This window comes from Orcinus orca, chromosome 2 (assembly GCF_937001465.1).
Source record: "Orcinus orca chromosome 2, mOrcOrc1.1, whole genome shotgun sequence".
NCBI lineage: Eukaryota > Metazoa > Chordata > Mammalia > Artiodactyla > Delphinidae > Orcinus > Orcinus orca.
The window spans coordinates 124,634,504-124,651,640 of NC_064560.1; the positions used below are offsets into that span (position 1 = coordinate 124,634,504).

The 17,137-nt window shown below is 37.1% G+C and overlaps 1 protein-coding gene and 1 long non-coding RNA gene across 3 annotated transcripts in view; one reads left to right on the top strand and one right to left on the bottom strand.

The window, feature by feature from the left end:
* LOC125963408 (uncharacterized) overlaps positions 1-17,137 on the top strand; it is a 500,580-nt gene that overhangs the window by 71,393 nt on the left and 412,050 nt on the right. The gene's annotated exons all lie outside the window — the stretch shown is intronic.
* EMC7 (ER membrane protein complex subunit 7) lies at positions 506-12,498 on the bottom strand. 2 transcript variants are annotated; one of them, XM_004274040.3, is made up of 5 exons: positions 12,183-12,498; positions 8,525-8,644; positions 4,573-4,711; positions 3,195-3,275; positions 506-980 (listed from the first exon to the last, which is right to left on the bottom strand). In XM_004274040.3, exons 1-5 carry the CDS (start codon positions 12,413-12,415, stop codon positions 828-830), a joined length of 726 nt encoding a protein of 241 aa, XP_004274088.1. In that variant the 5' UTR covers positions 12,416-12,498; the 3' UTR covers positions 506-827. The 2 variants fall into 2 exon arrangements, with proteins under 2 accessions (XP_004274088.1, XP_033291751.1); XM_033435860.2 differs by lacking the exon at positions 8,525-8,644 and having other exon boundaries at positions 12,183-12,481.

A 17,137-nucleotide genomic window follows, 5' to 3' on the forward strand; every position in this document is an offset into this window, starting at 1 on the left:
CTACAAGGCTCTCCTACTGCTGCACTTCTTTCCCCTGGCCATTCACTCCCTGTTATTATTTGTGCTTCCTCCCTACATAATAAGCTCTACGGAGGACAGGCACTGGATACCATCCATCTCTGTATCTTACCTTGAATCACAGCACATAGCTGATATTCAATAATTGTAAAATGAAACCAGAGATGGTAACCAGAATTTAAAAATTGGTTAACACCTATCCTAATTCATATACCCACACTCTGAAACTAACTGTAATAATAAAAATTAAAACTACATCAGGAACATGTGGTTCTACTTCAAATATCAGGGAATCTTAAATGGCAGGGCAGGACTAAGAATTTTGAAAGGTCTAGTTACACAAAAACCCACAGTGCATGCTGCTCTAAAAATATCAACCACTTCTTTTTAAACAGGAAAAATCAATTTCAAGCCTCCGATAATGAAAGATAGAAGAAAACTGTCAGAAATAAAGGAAACATTAAGTGGAAAAAAAATGACAAGATAATTTTATCTCTGGATTAAGACTTATTTTAATATACATAATGTATAGTACTTCATATAATTTATTAATGTCATTTTCTATAGGACACTGTAATTAATTCAGTGACATCAATATTGACCTCATACAGACAAAGGATGAAAGCTGGGTTTTCTTGTGTACCAAATACAAAACATGTGCTGAAGAGTTATCACATACAACAGTTATACGAGATCAACTTTAAGGATGACTCAAGTTTACAGTAGTTGCTTCACACGGTTCTCCCTCAAGACTTGGATGTCACCCAGTGTTGCCATGCTTGTGCAAATGCCATCTCTGGCTTGCCTGACTACCTCCTTTTGCCAGCCCCACTTTTGCCTGTTTTACTGCTGCCACTGCTAGATTTGCCAGATGATTTTGAAGAGAAGAGTCTTGTCATGAACTCAGAAACATCAGGCAATTCATGATTGGAATTCAGCATATTCATTGACTGCTCCATCTCCTGTGGGAAGACAAAGCACAATGATATGAAAGGCACACGTCATTTAACAACACTTCCCTTAAGGAAGGAGGAGAGAAATAGAACAGGTAAAAGGTACTGGTTCTGAGCAATGATGTAATGTCATACCCAACAGCATTTCAGAAACCATGTTTCATGCCTCCTTTATATCACTAAGCATTTCAACCCTTAGTAAATGTCCGATAAGTGTTGCCTGGGGTTTGATTCGGCTTATATAGCCGAATATATATATATAAAGGGCATTTTCTCGGATAATGGACATATGTGATCATATTCCTGCCACCTTATTTTGTTTTCTGATCAGAATGCTTTCTTATTGTTTTAACAAGTGTTTTCTTAAACTCATGCTTTTTCTAGATGCATATAACCAGAACATCAATCTTTAACCATGTATCAAGGTATCAGAAAAGTCTGGAAGGTAACTGTAGCATTTCCAAGACTTGATTCTTAAGGGCCTTAGTAGTAAATCTATGAATACTGTATGACTTGGGTGACCTCAGTTACAGCATCTAAAGCAAGCAACATCAATGTTAAAATGTTACAAACAGTCACTGGCAGGACCTAAGGACATGGCACTTTTATTTTGAGGTTCTTGTCCTCCCCCTTACTGAGCCAACAATCTATAAAGTACTGTTCCATTTTTGACAATATTAATGTAATGTCTGCTTCATTTGAATTATATGTGACATTCCAAAAGTGAACTTAAAATTGTATTAGTTCGGACATGAAAAAAATAGCAAATACTCTATTATCTATTATTTAAAATTGAATTTTTTGTTCAATTATTAGCTTGGGCTTTCTCCCCAAATGTAGAATATATACATGAGTTTTCAGGGAGAAATCACCTTTACAAATATGGCCAGGAAAGAAACATTATGTTAACATGCCCTAGTAATCAAGAATTAAATGTTTATTTTAAATATAACAGGTCTTGAATCCCCACAAAAATATATCATCAACTCTATTTTTGAAGCTGTTCAATTCTGAAGCTCTTGAATGAACAACTTTTTACACTGCTTACTATATATGCAAAGCATTTTGCAAGAAATGAATTTTTAATCCAATGTGACTTCTAATGTTTCCTTCTATTGATACCACAGAGAGTTAACTGCCTTAACAGATACAAGGATATAGGATGTACACTTTCTGACCAACACTGAGGCAAAGATGCCAAAATTTAGCAACAATACATTTTGAAACATCATAAAGTTTTCTTTTTTCATGAAGCTTTTTCTGCCATTCCAGCTTGGGATAAGTGTCTTACCTTCTACAGAACTTAATCACCTAGTACCTCAGCAAACATTTTTTATTTATGTATATCTTATTTTTCCATTTAAACCCACACATGCGCACATACACACAAACACAATCCTCTGATGGCAAGAAGAGTGCTTTATAAATCCATTCTACTTCCTACATTTAACTGGACTATGAGCTTGTTGACAACAGGGATGACATATAGTCCATTTTTGTGTCCCCTGTATCCAGAACCTAAAAATTGATTAATAAATGTTTATTCAGTGATGAATAAAGTGTAAATACATATATATTAAATACAACAGAAAAACCTGGAATTCAGGAGATATCTGTTGATGGTTTTTGGGTGGAAGAATAGATAATTTTTTTTCTTTTAATTCTGAAGATTTTATACGGAAGCAAATATTTAAAAGAGACAAAGTGGTGGCACTAAAAATTTGAAGCATCTTACTTGGCAACTCCTCTCCCCTTTGCCAAACAGTATGATCTTGTGGTAGAGAGTTTGAAAACCACTATTCTATTTTTCTCCCTTGGTCTATCCGAATTTCTTCTGTGTGTCTGAACACATAAACTAAATGTGTACTTTGAAGAGTTTTGTAAAGTAAAGATAGATTATAAGAAGCTACCATTTTGTGAAATATTTGGATTAGGTATACCAGAATTATTATGCTTTTCAACTATTAAACAAGCGAGGTGCAAAGAGGCAAGTACTAAGCAGAATGTTTTAACTATATGAAAAGACCCAGGCTTTTATCAGGCAGAACCAACTGAATTTATCTGGTCCAGTGGAAACAATTAATTAAATGCCAGGAACATAATACTGTATCAACACAACCTGTAGATGAATTTGGCTTGGTAATTAGGATAAGGCTGAACAAACCCAAGCCATTCAGCCACAACGGACAGACCAGGCATCAGAACATAGTTCAGTCATCTTACCCGCCTCATGTCAGGATCACTTGTGTTGACCACTTTGGGCAGAAGCACAAATATCAATAATGGAAGAACCATCATCATAACCTGTGAAAGAAAAAAATTCAGAAAATGTTTTTCCTACTTAACTGCAGAACAAAATCTGCACTTAACAACCAATGATGGAATTAAATATTGTAAACAGAATAAAACTAGCAGCCACCACTTCAATTCTACTGAACGAGCCCTGGTGACAGCAAGGTGCTCCTCAGTATCTGACTGTTGTAATATAAGAGTTTTACCTATAAGTGTGTGGACTTTATATAGACACCTTGCTTCACGTCTGTGCTACCTATCATTTTGCAGAGTTTAGAGTTTTATCTAACACAAATAGTTTGCAAACTGAACTATTCATTCACTTTCTTCAGTCTGCAGTCTGGCATTGAGATTGGTGATCCTGATGGCTCACCATCAGGTTGGATCCACAAGTCTTTCCAGATGACTTGTGGTTCTTGGAGAAAACACCACATCCCCCCTCTAATGTACAATATACCACTAGGCAACTACTATAGCAGACAAGTTTTAAAAAATGACCTAGGAGCTTCTACCACTGCATGTTCCCATGGAATTTCAGAAATGAGAACATGGAAGATATTTCTCAATTAGCTTTGGAGTCTCATTGCTAACTTCACCCATCCACTCTACCCTCCTGCCTCTTTATGCCTAACTGCAGATTCCAGGTACTAATTTATTCCTCTCAAAGGAGGTACAGCCTGAAACGTCCCTATTTGTGTTCTAAATAGCTATCTGCAAGAAATATGATCAACATTTAGATAATTCTAAGGTAATAATTCAACTTTCAAAAACAGCAAAGAAAAAAAAGTCAAGCTGTTTCTAAATATGCTATTATTATTTTATATTAGTGGACACCATAAAATCGTTTCATGAAAATACCAAGTACTTAAATTACTACAGAATAACTTCTCTGTTCATAACACATCAAAAAAAAAAGCCTTTGTAAAAACCTTACTTGTGCCATCAAGAGGGGAAATTTATTAACTGATGGCACATTCATCAATGGACTAACATTCAGGTAGTATGAAGGATGAGATAGCTAGCTCCATGTGTGACTTACCACATACTCTTACTCTATTTTAATTTTAAACGTAAGTACTTATCTAATTTCTGCTGCACATTTCAATGTCAAATCTACTGTGTCATTCTCACTATCTTTTATTATGTATTCCCAAAGCTACTATTTTCATGAAATTCATGAATTGTTCACAGTAATCCTTTGATCCAACAATCTGACTCTAGCTTTCCTTTCACAGGGGTTAGAATTTTTCAACTGCCTGGAAGCAAATTACAGATTAGTAAAGATACTTTATTGTAGCCTGATACATACCATTGGGTTCATCAGAAAGTCTGTCCAGCCCCAAGATTCCCTTTTAATAAAGTAAGAAGGTGGGCCTGAAGATTTCATTTGGAGAGGATAGGGCAGTCTGACCACTTCTGATGTTTTGATGTAATTCACATATCTCGCTCTGATAAAGCAACATGAAAAAAGCATCAGTAATCCTACTAAAAGCATTACTAGTTAAAAGAAATGCTTATAATATATTAGCAATGCCTTATAATTACCTTTAGCTTTTTCCAAAATGCTTTGGCATCTAAACTTTTGATCTTGAAAATCTGATCAAAGTAGCTTTATCTGTATGTCTAAAATACTTAGCAAAATGTAGAGGGAGAACACTAGATTTGGAATCAAGAGACCTAGTTTCTAGCTATAGCTCTGTTATTACCTAGGCTTGTGGTCTTAAGTTCTTAACTTTTCTGGTTATATCAGAAGTTCTCCTGGAATTCTTCTAGCTCTAAAGCTCTTTGATTCTATTTAATAATAAATTTATTTTGTTATAAATATACAAAAATGCTGGAATTTTTTTGATTGTCTGAAACATGCATTGTTGAGTACACCTAATTTTAAAGGGTATTTTGCAAGAAAAACTTAATGATTTAAGAAAGTCCTGCAACAGTGCCATAGGTAACATTACATTTTTACCAGACATGGCAGTAATTTTAATCAGCCATGTTCAGACATATTCCAGTTTACTTTTTGAAAATTGCCTCCCCTATTTTTTCTATCATTTCCTTCTGGAACTTCTATTAGACACATGTTAGACCTTTTCATTCTTTACTCCACATCTTGTTAAACTCTCACTTTCACAGTGTCCTTTTCTTTATCTGTATTGCTTTCTGGGTAATTTTTCTGATCTGTCTTCCAGCTCATCAAACCTCTGTTCAGTTGCTTAGCACATCCACTGAGTTTTGTATTCCAAAGCATATACTGAGTGTAAAAGTTCAATTTTATTCTTTTTTCAAATATCTATGGCTTATTTCAATATTATGGTAAAAGCATTTCTTTTATTTGTTTAAAGGATTTTAAATATATCTTAAACAATTTTATAGTCTATATCCAATAAGCCTACTAACTAGAGTTCTCAGAGGTCTGATTCATCTGCTGACTCCACGTACATTGTTTTCTTGGGTATTTTATAAGTTAAGTAGACTTTATTTTTGCATGGGACTGGGACAGAGAGTTGTGCATTTGTCTCTGCCAGGAGTGGGGGATTATGACCAGGGGCCATCTTATTAATTGTTCAGATTGGAAGTTTCTGGATCATGCAAGAACAAATTCATATCCAAATTTCAATGAGGGTGTGACTATCAATTTTCAGGATAGATTTTTCCCTCCAAAAGCCAGGGAATCTGATCTTTTGGATTTCAGGCCAAGGGTCAAAGGGGAAACCAAGTCTTAGATCTAATTCTGACTCCAAGCATGCACAGGCTTGCCTCCCACCTACACACTGCTAATAAAATCTAAGGCTTTTGGTGAGAGAATAACAAAACCCCCAGGTAGGAAAGTAGTTTACAGTTTATCCTCTGAGGATTTCCCTTACTTTTTTGGGAGCTATACATTTAGAAGGAAATGTTTATCATGCTTTACCCAGCATTTCTAAAATTTTTCATTCTGACAAAATGTCAGAAATGTAAGTCTCACATATATTTGAAACTAACTTCTGCAAAATATTGGTCAAGAATACTAGTATCTTATATGGATCCCTCTTTGTTCTCTACTCTGTCCTCCCCAATTATTAAAATGATAAGGGCCTTGTTTTTTTTACCTATGTTTCAGGCATCCAATCATCAGGGATGGATCTGAGAACATGAATCCAACTGCTGCAACCAGTCCTTAAATACTAAAGCAGGAAGTACTCTTTACCCAAAGTGAAAAAGCAAATAAAACTTTATATTTAGAAAAATATTTCTAATTGCTTAGACTACTTTATTCAAAATTCAAAGTAAAAAGAATAAATAAAAATAAATTATAGTTTTTAATCGACAAGTATCCCCCTTTAACAACTTTCATTCTCTCCAGTATTCAGTTTTGTTTGTTTTGTTTTTTTGAGCCAGGCCACGCGGCTTGTGGGATCTTAGCTCCCCAACCAGGGATTGAACCCGGGCCCACAGCAATGAAAGTGCAGAGTCCTAACCACTGTACCCCAAGGAACTCCCAGTATTTTCAGTATTTTTAAAAAACTTTTAAACCTATATAAAGTTCATATGGTAAATCTACAAACCACCCCCATCTCCAAGCTTGCAATTCTAAAATACATAAAAAGTCATGATAAGTCCTTTACAGTTTAGATTTTAACATACTAGAGTTTTATACATATATTTTAAAAAACTTTTATGCCTCTAAAAAGACATGAGAAAGTCAATAGCTAATGTGGTTCAGTTACTTTGAAACAATCCATTTATTACATCAAAAATATTTATAAACATATTTGCAAGGTATTACCGTTAATTCATGCTCCACCTTGCTCTCAATAGCCAATAGCAAGAAATATTAGCATTTGGACAAAGTAGAATATTCTAAGACAATTTAATTTCAAAAATAGAGGGGAAAGTAGTTTGTTTCTAAAGAACGTGTTTTTAGTAGCATCACAGTATTGGTTTCGTAATAATATCAAGAATTTAAATTACCACAGAATAACCATCTCTGTTCACTACACATCCTAAAAGACGAAAAAGAAAACTCTGTCAACAGGAGCTGACTTCACTGGACTAATATGCAGCTGATATTAAAGGATGACGCAGCTCAATATATGACTCACTATTTTAATTATAGCATATTTACACATTACGCTTTAAAAACTTTCAATGACCAAAAAAAAACAAAGGAAGAGGGAAAGCATTTTAGGAGTAAACACTAACTCAAATATAAATATTACAGTACTAACCGAACATCTCTCTTATGTCAGCTCTATTTGGGGTCTCTACAAATCAACCTAAATATGCTAGGCACATAACAAAAAGGTCAGTAGTAAAATACAGCTCCTCTAACCCCCAAATTATTTTTGCCTTTGCATGACCTCTTCGTTATTACTGCAACATGAAGTAATTCTGTGATAGCTCAAACAAAGAAGAGACATTACCATTTAAAATTGTTTGGTATTTGTCAATTACACCTCAATAAAGCAAGCAAGAAAACTGCTTCCTATACTTCCTGGTCAGATTAGACTAAAGAGAGCACTATTGGCATGAGACTAATAACAAATAAATAAATTGGGGTTATAAGAGCATAAGGCTGAATCTGAACACTGTGGAAATCTATACAACTGATTCTAACTTCAAATGGGTTTGTGGTATTACAGGATCAGAGCCTGAATTAGTCCAAAATTCTTTTCACCTCGACTTCAAAGCATGTGTTCATCTACTTAGAACTTCTGAAACTTTTCCCTAGTCTTCCAGCCTCTAATACTGTACTTCTCTTTTTTTTATTATGATCCTCACTTTGAAGTAAACTCCATGATGTAATCTACCGTTTTCCAAAGAAATACTAAATTTCCATTGCACACTAAATGTTCCAGACAGGAAAAACTATAGAAATTTCTAGATCAACATACTATCAAATATACTAAGAGGTATCATCAAAATATCCCAATGATGAGTATTTTCAACTTAGAAAATTTAAATTATTTCCAACTTTAATAATCACATTTCAATTAAAACTTTCACAGTGCTTTTGCTCCTATAGTAAGTAACCTTACCTCTTCTCTATATAATCATATTAGGAGCTTTAAAATAAATATTAAGCCAGAGCAGGAGAAAGTTCAACTGTACAATATTATCAATGCTCAGATTAGAACAATATAAGGATGTTTTAAATATTTTAAGGAATACTTGTAGTTTAAATAGGAAACTTTCCAACCTTAACTATAAATTCTAAAAGGAATATATATAATGAGGTATTCAGTAGCCTAGCCTTTGGTAAAAATTAAATCAGTTGTCCTCACCTCATTTTGCCTTTTGAAGTGATATCTACTCGGACAGGATCAAACCTGTAAGCTGGAGAAATAACTTCCACTACATAAGATCCAGAAGGTATATCATGAACCACAAAACTCCCATCTGTCCTGGAACAATGAAATTATCATATTTAGTCACTTCTGATCAATAGCTTATTCTTTTCTTATGGTTTAAACCATCTGTTAACTCCCAAACCAACACCTCCCAAAATGACAGTCAGAGTAATTAGCAAAAAAAAAAACCCAAACTGGCAAGAGTTGTCCCACATTTCAGCTTCCATAATTAACACTGCACGAGTTCTGAAAATGCCCCAGACCATTCCACAGAGACATAGAAAGTACTTCTATTCCTTCTGTGAAATAGAGATGACAGGTGACAGGAGCACAGGTCCAATTCTAAAGCCATGTCTTTATTCAAGGGAATGAATAATATATGTCATTCCTACAAGTTTAGGGGTCCAATTTTGCAGATCCCCTCCAACAATTTCTTAATTAAAAATGACCTTTTTTCCTAGGTTTAATTTGCATTTTGTTTTCTTTCCTTTTTTTCTTTTTTATGGAAAAGGTAATTAAGTACTGTTTGTTCCACTTGTTACAAATAGTTCCCATCTACCTTGGTTACTTCTTTTTGGGTATGTAGAAATTTAAAATGTTTATGTAGTTAAAACCATCCACCTTTTCCTTACTGCTTTCTTCTAAACTTCTAGACTTAGAAAACCACCCCATCAAGAACTGATAATTTCATGTTCACAGACCAAAATTAATTTGTTTTGCTAATGAGAAACTGCCATTCCGAGGAAAAAGATGTTTCTGTTTCAGAACAAATGGTTCTAAAGGGATTGACTTTATCAGAGAATTGCCAGTCTCACAATAATGTTAAAATAATGCTCCTTAAATCATTAGGCTCTTTCACAGTTAAAGGAATAGCTGATTCTGTCACATCCACAATGTTTACTAAAAAGTAAGAGGAAAAAGTTCCTTACTACTTCAAAGTACACACTGAGCTGAAACAGAATCAAAGTGCAAACATCAAGTTAACTTCTTCCTGAGCTGGATGTCTTCTATTTGCCCTTCAGATCATTCTCCACCCGTCTCTCCCCACAGCAGGAAGGGAAGAAAATGAGCTTAGTATACTTTTCCCCCCCAGCTCTCTCCCGTGAGAGGCCCCTAACTGGCTTTGTCAAGGGACACAGCTCCTTTCAAGGCAGTTCTTTCCTCTTTTCTAGGTTCCAGTAACCTTTACTTCCCCGCCTCCCTTCAGGCTTAGAGGTGACAATAGCCTTGAGGTTGTAAACTCTGGAGTACTGCATAATCTGGTTGTTTCCCTACACCATGACTACCCTGGTTAATCCTTTCATTAAACTTTCCTTGAATTATTCAGTTTCTTGATGGGATCCTAACTTAATGAATTTCAAAACATTTTCCTAGGTCCAGAAAAAAGAGAATTAATTCCAGCACAACACAAATAATACCAGAACTAATGGCGTAAAGAAAAAGCAAATATATTTTTCCTCCTAAGGTAAATATTTTGCTTTAAAAGATAACATAGACATTGTATAATGAAATTTTAAAACTTGGCTTTTAAAATGTACTCTACAATACAATGACCTTGTTGGACCCTGATTTGAAAGAACAATCACATAAAACTATTTCTGAGATAAGTGGGAAAACATAAAAATGGACTGGGTATTAGATGATATTATGGCATTATCATTTCTTTTGTCAAATCCGTAACGGTACTGTGGGGTTTTTTTTTAAGTCCTTATCTTTCAGAGATACATAGTAGTGTTTTTATAAGTGAAATTATATTATGTTTAAGATCATATTTAAATATTCCAGAAAGAAATTAATGAGGTGCAGAGGAGATATAAAATCAAACAGTAAATTGTGATGGGTTCCTAAGCTATTCTGTTTATTTTAGTGTATGTCTGTAATTTTCCATAAGAAAAAGTTCAAAAAATTATAGTATGTAATCTTACGTATAGTACATAATGCATAGCACATAATTTCAAAAAACTGAAAACTACCTAAGTGCCCCCAAACAGAGGACTAGATAAATAAATTATGGTTTACATACACAGTGATGAGAGCAAGAAGTGGCATGGGAGTCCTCAGTTGAAACTCCCCTGATGTCCATTTAGCCAAGTCCCAAGCCACCTCCAATAAGCATAACATAGTCAAAATTGCATGTTACTTATGCATAACAGGTACAAGACAAATTACCTATCCCTCTTCCAAAAAGGTTGCCACCATAAGCTCTTCATATTAATTCTCAATTAACCTTTCTACATACAAATGAAAGAACATGAAATGGTATCAGAAGCTGCTCACAAAATATTAAATGAAAAAAAGCATGTTACAAAGCACTGTATATTGTATATTACTATTAAAAACGTAGGTCATGTGATTCCAAAGAGATACAATAAAATGCTAAGGCTTGTTATCTCTACTTTGTTTACATTTTCTTCAATAGACACATCACATATATATTATTTTCAAATAAAAATAATGTTTATTTTAAAAAACTGTATACTGCAGAAGAAAAAAAAGAGGTCAAATGGTTAATTATGGCTAATTTTCTAAAGCTTAATGAGTTTTATTATTAAAAGTTCATTTATATTAGGGTAAAACTTAAAGAATGCCCTAATGCCATATTTGTAATAATATACAGCACTTTAAAAATGATTGTAAGCTTGTCACTATTTATTAATCTGAGGTTGAAATTTCATTCAAAGGCACCTGGATACTCTGAATATTTCCAAAACAGATTTAGAATTAAATGTCCACACTTAAATTGTCTGGTTTTCAGATACCACTTGCTGGTATACAAACCTACCAGAGAAACGCTTCCTTTACCAAATGAATTTTCAGTTCAAAGTTTCACTTTCCAAGCAGCAATTGAAAGATTTAAAACATTATACTTGTGCCTAGACATCTGAAAAGCAGGCTGCTGCAGAACTGGACTGCTAATAAATCTACCACGTCTTTTAATATAGGCTCAAATCCTATTTCTACTAACAGCTAGAAAGGACAGAAGGGAGTAAGCAAGCCCTGTAGAGTCTCACATAAATGACAATAGTGATGTCGCAAATCCCTCGATGAATTCAAGCGTAAAAAAGAAGAACAATCTCACCTCCAGGCAAAAAAGGTGCTTTGATTAGGGACTTCAGGGCCCATTAATTTTAGAAGCAGCAACATTAGCCTCCCAGTCTGTCATCACTAAAAGCCCTGTGGGCTTTGAGAATTCCCACTTGCTTAGTATCTTTCTACACAACATGAAGCTACCAAAAGACTGAAATGGATGCAAAAAGGGGCCAGATTCCAGGGAAACCAGATGAGATGCAAAAGAAAGAATTCAGCAAAAGACAAATAAGGGGTCCATCTGTGCCCAGGGCCCAGGAGTGGTCGTCCCCATTCAGGGCCAAAATGGAGTTGAAGATAACCGACTCCACTGCTCCGGCCCTGGGACGAGCGCCAGCCATCCTCATTTCTGAGGTACGGGACCGGGAAGGGGAAAGCGTCGACTGCCTCGCAAGGGTCACCCTCGGACAGCAACGTCGTCAGGTCTTGACACTCAGCTCCACTATGGGGAATTCCCTCCCGGCTCCCAACCCAACCACTTTCGCGCTGCCCTCAGGATGCTCACTTAAGAAAGCCGACGTGCTCCTCTCCGTCTACCAGCACTCGGGCCGCCGAGATCCAGTCCTGGGGCTTCACACCAGGAACAACCGCACGCCCCTCAATCTTGAAGCGATCTCCGATACTGACCCCACTCCCTCCTGAGCCCTCGGAGGTAGCCCCAGACACCTCCGAGCTCTGGGCATCCCTTGAGAGCATCAGAAGAAGGAAGGAAAAGAAGCCCCACACTGCGGCCGCCATGACTGCAGCTCTCGGCGGTTAGGCCGGGAGCCCCGGAAGCCCTCCCCGTCTCTCGCCGTCGCCGTCTCCGCAGGCTGATGTCGTCATCCCTGCGCGCCGGGTTCGGGCACCAGCTGCGGGCTCAAACCCGAGCGCAGGAGTCTTAGCTAATCCACTTGCGTGGCGGAAGAGCTGCGGATACCTCCGCGCGCTCCTGGTTGGAGTGCGGTGTGAAGAGTGCCGCTTAAGGGGGCCGCCCACAAGGTGAAAGTGAGGTGTGTGTTGCTGTGGCCGCCGGGGGCTGAGGACCTCACGCGAGTGAAAGATGATTAAAACCGAGAGAAACGAGGATCTTAAGTAGCGTTTGCAAACGAGGCGCCGACTTAGGTAGAAACAAGTCCGGAAGAGAGCGTTTAAAAAGCTTCTAGATTCGCCAAGACGTATAAGATGAAAAGGCTCCCGCTTGTGTGTTTGAAGGAGATACCACCTCTGCATAGAAAAATAGCTGGCAAAATACGTAAACTGTTTACTAAGGGCCGCGTCTGGTGAAAAGGGAAGGAGTTGGAGGACACTTATCTGCATTTATTTATCTATAATCCACCATTCGTCCAGTTTTGAATGCTTTACCGTGATAACAGATGAGTGGGGGGAACCTGCCAATGTTGATCAAGAGGGCTAAGCCAAGATTTCAGAGAACATCTGCTCCAATCCTTAAATTTCTTGATGATAGAAAGGAAAGTGGCTTGACCAGGGTTTCTGGTGGCCTTAGACGTTGCCACTCTTAGAGTTAGCCTCCCAGAGAGGAGTAACCAAAAATTGAAAAAAGATAAAAGAGCCGAGGACTCTGAACCCCTGGCGTGGGGTAGTGACGCAGCCCTCGGGGACCACCCCATACTCTCTTCTGAGCGTCGGCATCTGCTGCTTTAGGGGTACTTTCCCCGAGTCTTCTGAAGATGGCCACTTCTTCACATTTAATCTTTGGAAGGAGGAGGGATGCTCTAAAAAAGATCATGTGCTACAACCCTCCCCATCAACACCAACCGTCAAAACTATGCTAAATTATAAAGTTAAATTTCACTTTTCTAAAATGATACAAATATACAGAAATAGAAATAGCTTCATCCCAAATTTTTCTTATTTTCTTTCACATATTTTTGGTGACACTGCTTTGCTGGTGTCTAAGGCACATGTTCAGTTTGACTAACAGGTCATCAGTGTTGGTCTTAATACTCCAGGTAGAAGCTGGGAAGTTTACTTTTTCTGTGGGGCAAATGGTGGGAGAGGACCAGCAGCACACAGGAACTGAACCCTCTGTATCCCCATTTCTGCCTTTCTCTTTCTGCCCCTACCTTATAGTCATTCTAATACAAAAGTATCCACTGATTTGACCCCTCAATTGCCAGGCTTATACCTCCGCAGAGGCGTTAGATGGAGGAGAGAAGCCTAAGTAATGTCTTCAGGTGGTGTGAAATTCTATTATCTCTCGTGTTTTCCAGGTAAACCACAGGAATTGCATAGATATTCAGCTCCAAATTATACAAGAGTTATTCCATAAAGTAGCCCTTGGACTCGTGCCTTATGAAAGAAACTATAATTATAATGAAATAATTGAGAAAGATTTTGTACTGGACTTGCTCTGTTTGCCCAGTCAAATCCACTTTCTACCCTTCACTCTGCATTGTGCCCTGGAAGGCTGGACCTTGAAGGACTGCAAAAGCTTGGTTCCTTTGCCCTCTGAGTGCTTCCAGTTGGGTTCAGCCAATAGGAAGTATGAGTAGGACATCCCTTTCAGTTTCCCTTACCAATGCCCATACTTCCAAGAAAGTTTAATGAAGGGATAATTTACAATCACCATTTAAGTCTTCCATCTATTTCCTCAAAGGTCCTGACCCATGTGGATTTCAGGCAGACCTAGTTATCTTAATTATGGAAAATACTGTTAAAGTGAGAGGTGATCAGTTTATCATTCAGGATTTTTGCTTTCTCTTCCTTTTTTGCTCCCTGGTTCTTGGCTTCTTCATATCATGGCCACAAGGGGGTGAGCAAGGATAGGGACAGAGACAACACTCAAAAAAACCACACAAGGAATTTTTATAAATGTTGGATTATACCAACTGAGGTTGACTCTGGGTTTTACAGGTAATCTTTCTTTTCTTTTTCAGAGTTATGTGTCTGATTTTTTGAAATATTTTTATAATCATAAATATATTATAAATATATAAATTATTAAAATATAAAGCTATTTTTAAAAATAAAAGAAGCTAAAATTGCTAAACTATATATAATAGAATTTACTTTGAACTCTTAAAATTTGAATCAGCCAAAAAACAGTTGCCATTCTTATCTAGGGTTTTGATGATCACTTAAAGTGGCATCTTTGGTGATGATTTTGATCTTTTTTCCCCATCTCAGTATTCTGCTTGTCAGCATCTCTCAGTGTCACGGTGCTTTTCAAACTATTCTTCACACTTTGGCTGTCATAGTAGGTTATAAGGTGTGATGACAAAGTAATGGGGATCATACCCTTAGCTGCTTTGCTTATATTTAAGTCAGTGGGTTTATTTTTAAAAATAGAGTAATACTACCTGAATGCTTGGGAAACTTTAGCTGTGCTAATCCCCAAATACCCTGCTACTTACTTTAAGTGATTTTTGCCCTTTGAGTTTTCAAACCTCATTTACTTCAAGTAGATTAGCTAATCTTTTTCACTCAAGTAAACTGGAGCCAATTTAAAAATGCCTATCATCCACTAGGACCCGAGGTTTGGCTTTCTCAAGTTCCCTATGGAAGCCTTCTGAAATGGACTTAGATGGAGTTCAAGAGGCATCTAACTTGCCTTAATGTCCTACAAAAATAAATTACAATGGAAAGATTTCACTTTTCTTGTTTTACCCTAAATTCTCATCCCTTCTACCAAATTCTGTGAAAAAATAAGTAAAATAAAGTAGGGAAGTGTGAAGATACGCTAAACAACTTATAAACATGAGGAGAAAACAATCATCTTTAATATTAAGCAAAGGCAAAGAGGCAAAAATTTAAATAAACATCCCGTGATGTTCTAGCAAGTGTTTTGTCAATGCTAAAATATACATACTGCTAGTTAGTGTATTTGAACAATAGTGAAAGAGAAGCCAAAGTGTTAGAATAAAGGTGTTATGTAACACTTACTGCCCTCTGTGCTTTTGGGTTCTTCAGGCCTGGTAGACCCACTTCCCACTGGCTTGTGGCTGCAGTGTAGGAATGTTCAATGCACCACAGGAACCAAGGCTAAGGGATTGGCTCCAAGCCCAGTCACAGTACCTGAGAAGTAACGGTAGTTGAACTCTAGGCTCAAACAAGTCATCCCAAAGTCTTCCTGGTGCCTTCTCTGTGTTGCCTGCCTCACGTGCCAGCCCTTAAAAAGCAGTAGCCTTCTATTTACATCTGTGCATAATAAGCCTGAAAGTTGGATAGTCTTCATGCCTTGATTTGAGTCTAACTGCCTTTTTAAAAAATAATTGTGGTAAAATACAATAATATAAAAGTTACCATCTTAACCATTTTTTAAAAATATATTTATTTATTTTTGGCCACATTTGGTCTTCGATGCAGTGTGCGGGCTTCTCATTGCAGTGGCTTCTCTTGTTGCGGAGCACGGGCTCTAGGCGCACAGGCTTCAGTAGCTGTAGCACGTGGGCTCAGTAGTTGTGGCTCACGGACTCTAAAGCACAGGCTCAGTAGTTGTGGTGCACGGGCTTAGTTGCTCCGCGGCATGTGGGATCTTCCCGGACCAGGGCTCGAACTCATGTCCCCTGCATTGGCAGGCGGATTCTTAACCACTTCACCGCCGGAGAAGTCCATCTTAACCATTTTTAAGTGTACAGTTCAGTAGTGTTAAATGTATTATTTACATTGTTGTGCAACCAATCTCCAGAACTTTTTGAACATGCAAAACTGAAACTCTATACCCATCAAATAATTCCCCATTTCCTCAGGCCCAAGCCTCAGGAACTACCATTTTACCTTCAGTTTCTATGAATTTGACTACTCTAGATAGCTCACATAAGTGAAATCATACAGTATGTGTCTTTTGTGACTGGCTTATTTTACGTCGTATAATGTCCTCAAGGTTCATCCTTATTGTAGTATGTCATAATTTTCTTCCTTTTTAAGACTGAATAATATGCCATTGTATTTATGTACTACATTTCTTTTTAATCCAACTGTTGATGGACTTTTGGATTGCTTCCACCTTTTAGCTATTGTGAATAGTGGTGCCGTGAACATGGGTGTACAAATATGTATTCAAGTCCCTGCTTTCACTTCTTCTGAGTACATACCCAGAAGTAGGATTGATGGATTATATGGTAATTATACGTTTAATTTTTTGAATAAGCACAATACTGTTTTCCCTAGCAGCTGCATCATTTTACATTCCCATTAGCAATGCACAAAAGTTCCAGTTTCTCTGCATCCTCCACAACACTTATTTTCTGTTTTGTTGTTGTTGTTTTAAATAGCCATCCTAGTAGATGAAAAGCAGTATCTCATTGGGGTTTTGATTTGACTAGTGCTATGGTCTGTATGTTAATGTCACCTCAAAATTCATATGTTGAAATCCTAACTCCCAAAGGTGATGGTATTAGGAGGTGGGGCCTTTGGGAGGTGATCTGGCCATGAGGATAGAGCCATCATGAATGGGATTAATGTACTTACAACAGACACCCCACAGAGATCTCTAACCCTTCCCCCCATGTGAAGACT